The 10,716-nt window shown below is 55.6% G+C and overlaps 2 protein-coding genes and 1 non-coding gene across 3 annotated transcripts; 1 reads left to right on the top strand and 2 right to left on the bottom strand.

Annotated features, from left to right (window-relative positions):
• Window positions 1-361: 361 nt before the first annotated feature.
• TRNAS-AGA (transfer RNA serine (anticodon AGA)) lies at window positions 362-443 on the bottom strand. Its single transcript has one exon. It is a non-coding gene; the product is annotated as a tRNA-Ser (tRNA).
• A 3,601-nt stretch (window positions 444-4,044) lies between these two features.
• On the top strand, window positions 4,045-7,778 carry LOC123077201 (LRR receptor-like serine/threonine-protein kinase RPK2). The gene is made up of 2 exons (XM_044499424.1): window positions 4,045-7,125; window positions 7,554-7,778. Exon 1 carries the CDS (start codon window positions 4,153-4,155, stop codon window positions 7,048-7,050), a length of 2,898 nt encoding a protein of 965 aa, XP_044355359.1. The 5' UTR covers window positions 4,045-4,152; the 3' UTR covers window positions 7,051-7,125; window positions 7,554-7,778.
• Window positions 7,779-7,800: 22 nt separating this feature from the next.
• On the bottom strand, window positions 7,801-10,382 carry LOC123077202 (protein NRT1/ PTR FAMILY 6.1-like). Its single transcript, XM_044499425.1, has one exon. It carries the CDS (start codon window positions 9,873-9,875, stop codon window positions 7,911-7,913), a length of 1,965 nt encoding a protein of 654 aa, XP_044355360.1. The 5' UTR covers window positions 9,876-10,382; the 3' UTR covers window positions 7,801-7,910.
• Window positions 10,383-10,716: the final 334 nt, after the last annotated feature.

The raw sequence follows: 10,716 nt of genomic DNA on the forward strand, positions 1-10,716 counted from the left end.
GGGGGGAGCATGACACAGAAGGCTGGGGGAGGGGGGAGAGCATGACACGAAAGGCTGTGCTATTTACTTAGCGATCGGATCCCGGGTGAGGGAAGGGAATTATTCGGCTAGGAGCTCGCATGACTCTAGTAGACATTCTTGAAATGTTTTTTTTAACAGGTCAATGACGGGGTCCTCTACCTAGTCACTGAAAGGTGTTTGAGGCACCGGGTTGTAGATGCTCTCTTACTTTGTGGCTACAAGGTAAAAATATATAACCTACGGGAATCCGTTTGATTACACAAGAGTGTCTAGTGAATACGCACACACAAAAAAGGTGTAGTATGCAGGATTGGAACCTGAAGCACAAAATAAAAAGGGGCGTGGTCGGCAGGATTCGAACCTGCGCGGGCAAAGCCCACATGATTTCTAGTCATGCCCGATAACCACTCCGGCACGACCACTAATTATGTGTACTTTCTATTTCCACCCTATAACACACAGAAGTTAGTTAACCATCAACCAAAAGTGGGATGGGATATGCTATTCTATCAAATCAAAATTAGCTACAGACAGAGTATCGAGAGATAGTGTTGAGTGGTATAGTAGTAGGAGTACTCCTACTCCTGAGTACTCAGAGCAACTCCAAAGGGCCGACCCATTTTGTCCGCTATGTTCGTTTGGGTCGGCGCGGATAAAAGTGGCGGCCCAACGCGCCGACTCAAACCCAAATCACGTCCGCGTCGCGTCCACGTCGACGCATTTGCGTCCCAAATGCGTCGGCGCGGACACCGAACGGACGCTTCGCGTGCCTTCTCGCTATCCGCCGCGTCCCCATATGGCGGCCGTCCAACTACCCGCTGCCCACGCGGTCAGCTTAATTTATGACGACGGGCCCATGCGTCAGTGACGGCGCTCGTCCTTTTTTAAGCCGACCGTGCGGCGGGGCCGTCCTCATCCAAACTCGCCGTCCACATCTGCCCACCCTTGCTCCCTCGTCGCCGGCAAACCCTAGCCACCACAACCACAGCGAGATGGGCCTTTTCTCTGGCGCTAGCGGCAGCAAGGCCAAGAGCAAGTCCCCCGCCACCCCTTTTCCCTCAGAGTTCCTCCCACCTCCGCCGGCGCCTCGCCGGCAAAGGTAGCGCGTGAACGTGCCAGTGCACCAGGCGGAGTGGCACTGGCAGAACTGCCAGCCTCTGCCGTATCCGGACGTGACGCTGCCGCACGACTGGCATCTGGATCCAGATAGGATCCCAGTGCCGGCGGCGCCGCGGACGGCTCGTGCTCACGCGGAGGAGGTGCGGCGCCGGCGGGCGCTGCTGACGCCGGAGCAGCGCCGCGACAAGGCCTACGCAACCGACTCGCCCAACTGGGCGAGGTGGTTCGCCTTCGAGCACGAGGAGGCGAGGCGACGGGGCGTGCGCGAGGTCGACCGGAGGCCAACGCCGCTCGTCGTCCGCGAGGAGGCCCAGGCGGCGGAGGACGCCTACCAGGCAGCCCTTGCGGCTGTCTACCGGGAGAGCGAGGAGGACGAGCAACGCATAGCGGAGGCGGAAGAGGAGGCCCGCTACGAGGCGGCAATGGCGCAGGCCCTTGCCCTCTCCGCGGTGGGCGACAACGTGGTGCCGCCGGTGGCCCCGCCGTCCCCATCAAGCCGGAGCCGTAGCCGCAGCCGCAGCCCGAGCCCGAGCCCATCGCGCGCTTCTCCTGGAGGGGAGTGGTGCGCGAGTGGGTGTCTGCGCCACCGGTTTGGCTGAGGGCGACGCCGGCGCAGGAGCAAGCGTACCTCGAGATGTGGCGCCAGCGCCGGCTGGCAGAGAAGCGCCGTCGCGGCGAGTACGAGGAGATGCTCGAGCGCGACCTCGAGGAGGAGCAGCGCGCCAGGCCGCGGCTGCATAGGCGGCCGCACACCCCCCTCCCCCCGCCCCGGCACTGCCTGCACCGGCACAGCCCGACATGGCGGCGCTCTGGAACACGGCGTTCGCCTGGGCCGGGCCGGCGCCGACGCTCATCGACCTCACGGATCCCGAGGACGACGACGCCTAGGGCAGCGCGCCGCCTCGTAGTTTAGGCTGTTTTTTTTAAATGCAAATGTAGACGCGTGGACTCTCGCCGGCCTTCGTGGCCGGCTTTAATGTTTAATTAATGTTGTTTTTCTTTTTTTAATATGCATGCATTCATTTTTTTAGCGCCGTCATAATGGGTCTCAGGCCAGCGTTGGGCGCACGCGCCGACTCAAATGTGGAAGCGGGCATTCGTGTCCGTCTGGCCGACCCAAACGAATAAAACGCGGACGAAATCGTCGTCCGTTTGGGTGGGCCCGTTGTGGATCGGATTTGAATATTGCACCCGACGTCTGTCCTTTTCTCTTCTTGAAGCGAGAACCTTTGATGCCTGCCACTGCAGCGGCATCGGCGGCATGCGTGCGTGCAGGAGGGAGGGAGGGAGGGAGGGAGGAGACCGGCGTGTTGACCGCAGCCGCCCATGCCTTGGCCGCGTCTGCGTGCTTGGCGACTAAATTATTCTACGGGGGACAGACAGGGGTCACGGGCTCGCCCCGTCGCACCACCGCACGTGCCGCGCACCCCATTGTATAACGAGCACCTCCGCCACTCGCTTCAAATAAATCCCCTATATATCTTGTACTACTACTACTACTAACATGGAGGGTTTTGACTAAAACCTCGAATCTTTGATTCGGTTCAGGCTATCCTTCCAAGTTCAAACTCACAAAACCGGATCATTCTCAGCCGTTGACCTGGCTTTGACCCCGGTTTTACATGCCATATAAGTTGATCACCTTTGAAAGCGCAGCATAAATATATTTCCGAGAGAGCGGCGCATCAGTTTATTATGTATGATCGACGTAATTTTTGTTATGTTTGAGATGCTTTGTACTTTCGATAAATTTTTATAATAGATCTGACCATTTAAAAAAAGGAAAAAGGGCAAGAGTAAAATTTTACAAGGCGGTCAGTTCTTTTTAAGGCGGTCGACAACTTCGCTTCAGTTCCGAGGTCCATGTTGTGCGGTTGTGAACTTTCGAGGCCTGCGGAAGATGCGTCCGACCCAATTGCAATTCCGTCCTACAATCGGGGGCCTTCCTTGTAATAGGCAGGGACTGTTTTCAAGTTTTATCTATGCTCCCGTTCCTCATGTAAACTGCATTGTATATCACCGCTTGATGTTTAATGCAGCGATGGGTGCTTCGGGGTCCTTCTATCGTTCAGGAAAGAGCATAGCGTTTTTACATATGGGAGGCAATTACAACTTTGGTTCGGCTCAGAGGCCATGGCATGTAGTTGCACCTACGAGGATCTCATTGCTTCAAGTGGTCCATCCCCGAACGACAACACGATTGAATTTAAGTGAAAGATGTTTCAAATCTGTTTGTGATTCTATCTCACGGTTCGGTGGTCCTTTTTATAAAAGATATATACCGCTTTTCAGTTATATGTTCCTTTTTGGGCCCTTATGCTAATTACTCCCTCTGTCCCATAATATAAGAACGTTTTGTACACTACACTAGTGTCAAAAACGCTCTTATATTATGGGACGGAGGAAGTATGTTGTATCCCTACTTGGGCCCTTCGAGACCCTTCTAGCATTCAGATAAGAGGGTAAACAAAATTTGTAGACTGAAATAATTATCTCAGCATCGCCTATTACCCGTTGTTTAGTTATCAACACTCGACTGTGGAACTCAACTGCCATCAAATAGGGGTTAAAGAAGAAAACCCTTCCCATCACATGCCAACACAAAAATAGAACTCGGGTATTTCAAATTGAGATTGCGAGAAAAGAAGGAGTGTTTTTTCTTTATGAGTCAAAAAGAAATAAAGAGCATTTCAAAAGGAACATTCGGGAAAGAGGGCACTTCAAATGAATCAAAAAGAATGAAAGAGTTATTCAAAATAAGCATTTGAAAAAAATGGGGTGCTTCAAATGGAGGATGAGCACAATTTTTTTGCATAGAGTTGTAGGCAGCACTACCATTCCTAGACGAAGCGGTTCGAGTAAAATCCGGCCGCCCCAAAACCAAAACAAAACAAATTTCGAAATCCAAAATCCACACCGCCCATCTCTCACCGCACCGGTCTCCACACCGTTTCAGTCAGTCTCCCCCCTTTCGCTTCCGCTCCCCACCTCGCCGCCGCCGCCGCCGCCGCCATGGCGGTTCTGTACCATCTCCTCCTCCCGCTCGTCCTCCTCCTCCTCCCGCTCGCCTCCTCCTCCTCCGCCGGCGACCGCGCGGCCCTCCTCGCGCTCAAGGGCGCCGTCACCGGCGACCCCGCCTCCGTCCTCTCCGCCTGGTCCTCCTCCGACCCCGACCACTGCCATTGGCGCGGGGTCACCTGCCACCCCTCCTCCTCGGCCGTCGCCGCCATCGACCTCCCCGCGGCCTCGCTCTCCGGAACCCTCCCCGCGCTCCTCCCGCCGCGCCTCCTCCGCCTCGACCTCTCCGGCAACAACTTCTCCGGCCCCATCCCCGCCGCCTTCCTCGCGTCCGCGACCCTCCGCGCCCTCAATCTCACCTCCAACCGCCTCTCGGGGCCCATACCCTTCCCGCCCTCCTCCAACTCCTCCTCCTCCTCCTCGCCGCCCTGCCCCGCGCTCGCCCACCTCCGCCTCGCCGGCAACTTCCTCGTCGGCGAAATCCCCTCCGCGGTGGCCCAATGCCGCAGCCTCCGCGTCCTCGACGTCTCCCGCAACGTCCTCGAGGGCGCCGTCCCGCGCGCCCTCGGCCGCCTCGCCGCCCTCCGCGCCCTCGACGTCTCCCGCAACAGCCTCACCGACAGGATCCCCCCGGAGCTCGGCAACTGCCGGGACCTCGCCGTGCTCGTGCTCACCAACCTCACCGCGTCGCCCGGGGACCAGCCGGAGTTCAACGCCTTTCTCGGCGGGCTGCCTCCGGAGGTGGTCACCAACCCAGCGCTGGAGGTTCTCTGGGCACCAAGGGCCAACTTCGACGGCCGGTTGCCGAGCTACAGGAACGGTTCCTGCCGCCTACGGGCGGTCAACCTTGGGCAGAACTATATTGGTGGTCCAGTGCCCAAATGGCTTGGGGAGTGTGGAGACTTGGCATTTCTTGATCTGAGCTCCAACAGCTTGGAGGGTTCCATGCCTGCTGAGTTGAGGATAGGGTGTATGCAATACCTCAATGTCAGCCAGAACTTACTGTCAGGGCCGCTCCTTTCGCCCGTGGAGGGCAAATGCTCAAGCTGTTTGGTCGATGATGATGTTGTAATTCAGTACTATGAGGGATTGGTTGGGATTGCGCTGATCGGTAACCCTTTTGGGTCTGTGCTCGGGGACATTACTAAGGCCGCTCTCCATGATTTCAGCAACAATGGCTTTAGCGGGGCGTTGCCATCTCTTAACTTGCATCTGGTTGGAAATTACTCTTATGGCTTGTTGCTCAACAGTAATATGTTCAACAGCACGCTTTCGGGTGGATTTTTCGGATTCTGCAAGGCCGCAAGTGGGGTAGCAGTCAATTTGAGTGGCAATCAGTTGTCAGGTAGTCTTGATATGCTGTCAAGCTGTACATCTCTTCAAAGTTTTGAGGCTGGCTACAACAAGTTCGATGGGTCAATATTTCCTGGAATCGGTGACCTGCATTTGCTGCGTGTCCTGGTCTTGAGGGCAAACAATTTATCAGGCGAGATCCCTGTGCGATTTGGTGATTTGGCTGCTCTGGAGGTTCTGGATTTATCAAAAAATTCTGTGGCAGGTATCCTGCCATCACATTTAGCTGATGCATCGCGCCTTAAAGTAGTGATGCTTGACCACAACAGGATCTCAGGAAGCATCCCTCCTAGTTTCATTGAACTGGCTCAACTGTCGGTGTTTGATGTCTCGTTCAACAACCTATCAGGTGACATTCCCTATCTAAGGCACTCTGCTGACTGCAGTTTCTTTGTTGGCAATCGCCTGCTGTCCCGGTGTTTGGGTCCAAATGCATCTGCACCACCATCAATATCAACTAATCACCAGAAATGGACTCAAAGATTGGGTGGCCACATGACCAAATCCAAGTATCTGGTGGTGATTATAGCCGCGTCTGCAACTGCTCTAGTGTCTTTTGTTGTTGCAGTCCTCCTCTTCTTTGTGTGTGAGAGAAGGAAAAGAGCAAAAATTGAAAATTTTAAGAAGAAAGCGGTAGTAACATTTGCTGATGCTCCTGCTGAGATTAACTATGACAGCATTATCCAAGCAACAAGTAACTTCAGTATCCAGAACCTGATTGGTACCGGTGGTTTTGGTGCTACCTACAAGGCTGAGCTGGCTCCTGGTTATCTTGTAGCGGTGAAGAGGCTAGCCATGGGGCGTTTCCAAGGTCTCCAGCAGTTTGATGCAGAAATCGCAACTCTTGGAAGAATTCGGCACAAGAATCTCGTTACACTTATTGGGTACCACATTGGAGAATCGGACACTTTCCTGATCTACAACTATCTCCCCGGTGGCAACCTCGAGAGCTTTATACATGAGATGGGTAGCAGACAGGTGTCCTGGGCTGAGGTTTATACCATTGCCATGGATGTTGCACAGGCCCTGGCTTTCCTTCACGGGTCCTGCACACCTCGGATCATTCATCGAGACATCAAACCGAGCAATATTCTGCTGGATGAGGATCTGAATGCGTACTTGTCAGATTTTGGTTTGGCGAGATTGATGGAAGTTACACAAACGCACGCCACAACTGATGTTGCTGGGACCTTTGGCTATGTTGCACCTGAATATGCGACCACCTGCAGAGTCTCTGACAAGTCTGATGTTTACAGTTTTGGAGTTGTTCTTCTAGAGTTGATGTCAGGCAAGAGGTCTTTGGATCCCTCATTTTCACAGTTTGGCGATGGTTTTACGATCGTATCATGGGGAAGGATGCTGATGCAGGAAGACCGCACCAGTGAGTTCTTCTCTCCAGGGCTATGGGATACGTCACCGAAGGACAGATTGACTGAGATGCTAAAGATTGCTATATCGTGCACCTCAGAGTCACTAGCCGTTCGGCTATCAATGAGGCAGGTTGCAGCAAGGTTGAAGCAATTGAGGAATGAACAATGAACACTGAACGGTGAGCAGTTTGAAGATGCTTCTTATTGTGTCATTCAGTGGTCTCTATTTTGGCTCACTGTGGAGGTATGGATTTTCTTCTTCTTTTGTATCCTTTTTATGCAGAGCCAAGGTTACACAATCAGGTTCTCCTGTATTGTTCCTTCTAGTCATCATATTTAATATTTTTACCAAACATTAAAAGGAGGATCAATTTCGTATGAACTCGAATGACTGAACATACCTTCTTCATACTGAACAGAACTTATTATCCAAGAGTCAAGTTTAGATTGGTAATTCCTGGGCATTGAAACTGGTGTAGTGCTATTTGGTTGAAATTATCGTGTTTTGAAAACAAAACAAAACTCATCCACCTGTGACCTGTCACTTACCAGATTGACTGACTCCTTGCTTGTATTGATGCCTAACTTGGCTTCAGATGTTCAGTTGAGCAGAATTTGTTTGCCTTGAGTTGCATCACCAAACCCTGATCTTTGTTTTTCTTTCCGTTACAGTTTTGGCTTGCGAATGTTCATCTCTGAGAAGACGATCACACTTGAGGTGACATCGGATTTCGATCAACAGTGGTTAATTAATTCTAGATCAATTGTCAAGATTTGTAGTATCTTTTGTTGTTGGTGAGGTCATTATCTTAACTGTATATACAGTAGCAAGTAGCTCTAGCTGAGATAACTTCTGCTGGTTCTAAACCCAACGGCATCACAATGATTCTTCACTAGTGTGGGCTGCTGCTCTGTCATGTGAAAATGATGATCAAATTGTGTACTCGTTGAAATTAGTCCACAATTTAATCCAAGTGAAATTTGGCTGCAAAAAAACCAAGTTCTGTTCAAGTATTTCATTCATTCACTTCACTTGTGGCCGGAAACCACCGAGACCTCCACCTTGCTGCTGTTGGAGCCGGCGGTGGTGGTCGGCGGCGGCGTTCTGTACTTGTAGATGCTGGCGAAGTAGAGGAAGACGGCGAAGTTGATCGTGCTGAGCACGGCCAGCAGCCAGTAGAGGTAGTCGAACCTCCCGACGTTGATGTTCTGCGCCAGCCACGACGGCCTCCCGTTCCGGACGTCGCCTGTGGCCGCGTCGACGGCGTTGTTGAGCGCCGTGGCCATGAAGCAGCCCATGCCGCCGGCGACGGCCGCGTACGCCGACCCCACGCTGCGCATCGCGTCGGGCGCCTCCTGGTAGAGGAACTCGATGAGGCCCACGAGGCAAAACACCTCGGCGACCCCGATGAGGCAGTACTGGATGAGCAGCCAGTAGGCGCTCAGCCCCGGCATCGGCGACAGGAAGAGGCCCAGGTACCCGTGCTCCGCCGCGTACCGCCGCCGGTACCGCTCGAAGGCGCCCGCCCAGGCCACGGAGAGGACGGAGAAGACGAGGCCCAGGCCGACCCGCTGCAGCTGCGACGCGCCGTGCGGGTGGCCGGTGATCCGGCGGGCCAGCGGCGCGAAGGTCTGGTAGTAGAGCGCCAGCACCAGGAAGATGGCCAGGCAGGGGAACACCGGCATGCAGGTCACCGGGAGGTGCACAGCGCCGGCGAGGAGGCCGGTGTTGAGCGTGTACGCCTGCTGCACCGACAGCGTCAGGAACTCGGTGAGCACCACGCTCAGCATCACCGTGCACGCCGGCACCGGCAGCAGCCGCACCAGGATCTTCACCTCCTCCACCTGCGTCACCGTGCACAGCCGCCACGGGTCCTCTTCGTCGTCGTCGTCGAGCCGGAGCGCCGCCTTGTCGAGCCACCGGAAGTCGTCGGTGTGCTCGATCTTGCCGCTGCCGCGGATGGCCGACTTGGCCCCGGCCACCTCGTAGAGCCCCACGTAGCCGCCGTCTGCGAAGTCGGCGTTCCGCTTCCGGAAGGCGGCCACGAGCACCTGCGCCACCCTGGTCAGCGGGCTGCCCCCCGGCGCCTTGTGCCGGTACAGCGGCGTGCCCGCGAAGAAGAGCGCGTTGGAGGCGCCCATGGCGAGCGCCAGCGCGCCGAACGCGGCCGCCCAGCCGCGGTGCATCTGGATGTACACCACCAGCGTGAAGGCGGCGATGGCGCCCACCGTGACGGCGAGGTAGAAGAGGTTGAAGAAGCGGTCCAGCCGGCGCTTGTAGCCCGCGCTCCGGTCGTCGAACTGGTCGGCCCCGAACGAGGACACACACGGCCGGATCCCCGCGGCGCCGAACGCCGTGACGTAGAGCGCCGTGTAGAGGTACGCCATCTGCCACCGCTCCGCCGGCGCGCAGCCGCCGAGCAGCATGGCGAGCTTGTCGCAGCCGTCCTGGGCGGGGACGAGCGCCGGGAGCGTGGCGCAGAGCGTGAGCGCGATGAGGCCCAGCAGGTAGAGCGTGGTGAAGGCGGCGATGGTCCAGTAGCGGCCGAGGTAGGCGTCGGCGAGGAAGCCGCCGAGCACGGAGGAGGCCTGGGAGATGCCGAGGAAGTTGTTGACGGCGTTGGCGGAGGCGGCGAAGGGGAGGTGCATGACCTTGAACATGAAGACCACCATGTTGACGCTGAGGCCGTAGTAGGCCATCCGCTCCGCCGTCTCGTTGCCGAAGATGAAGAAGGCCGCCACCCAGCCGCCCGTGCGCGGCAGGTCGCGCTCTGGGATCGGCAAGCCCCGGATGTCCAGCGGCGTCGTGCCCACTGCGGCGGAGGAGGAGGATGCGTTGTAGAAGCGGCGGCGCTCGTCGCTCTCCAGGAAGTGGGAGCCGAGCTTCTTGCGCTGCAGGGAGAGCGAGCTCGTCTTGAGGGCCTCCCGCGGTGTCGGCGGCGACTTGATCTCCTCGGCCTTGTTGCGCGGCGGTGTAAGTGGTGGCTCCTCCATCACGGCGGCTACAGTTGAGGCGATTCGATCGAGAGGTTGCGCAGATGAAAATTATGCAAGAAGAGAGGGGCGTCTGCTTCTAGGGATCCATGGAGACGGGAGCAAGGATTTATGGCGGAGGATGGCAGCGAGAAAGGAAGGAGGTAGTTAATGGCAGCATTAAGCCTGCTTGACAAGGACGATGCATGCATGGTGGCACGCCACGCTTCAAGTTGAAGTTGGAAGTGGAACGAGGGAAGTGCCGTCCATAGACATGGAGATGGAGATGGAGCTGCTGTGCTGTGCAGTAACTAAACTAGAATCACACCATGGCCATGAACCAGCCCATGAAATGAATGAATGGAAGCTGCCATGCTCACATGAGGCCGTGGTCGCTAAATGAAACACACTCGTAGACAGAGGCAGTGGTGCACGCGGCAGAGGAGTGCAGGCCTGGACCGAGCTGATAGAGTAGATTACTAGCATGCACGCGTGCTCCAACCACCGCACCGCACCGCACTCACCACGCCTAGGCAAACAACAACACCTGGCCACTAAGATCTATATAAACAGCGATATCTAGCCTCACCACGATCGACATGACGACAAGTTGCACGGACTTGCTTGTTAATGATCCATGGCACCACTGCTAATGCCTCCGCCACTGAAATGAAATGAAAATCACATGTATGTACGTGGTACGTGTACACTATAGCTGATTAACCGGCCGGCCAGCAAGCAGTGAAGTGATAATGGATCGGTTGATGGTACCCGTAGTCCCTGGTACTACCATTACACAACCAGTACGTAACGTACGTAGTACAAACTCAGTTATGTGTTACTGCCTATTGGGATGGATCCA

Source organism: Triticum aestivum, chromosome 3D (genome assembly GCF_018294505.1).
Source record: "Triticum aestivum cultivar Chinese Spring chromosome 3D, IWGSC CS RefSeq v2.1, whole genome shotgun sequence".
Classification (NCBI taxonomy): domain Eukaryota; kingdom Viridiplantae; phylum Streptophyta; class Magnoliopsida; order Poales; family Poaceae; genus Triticum; species Triticum aestivum.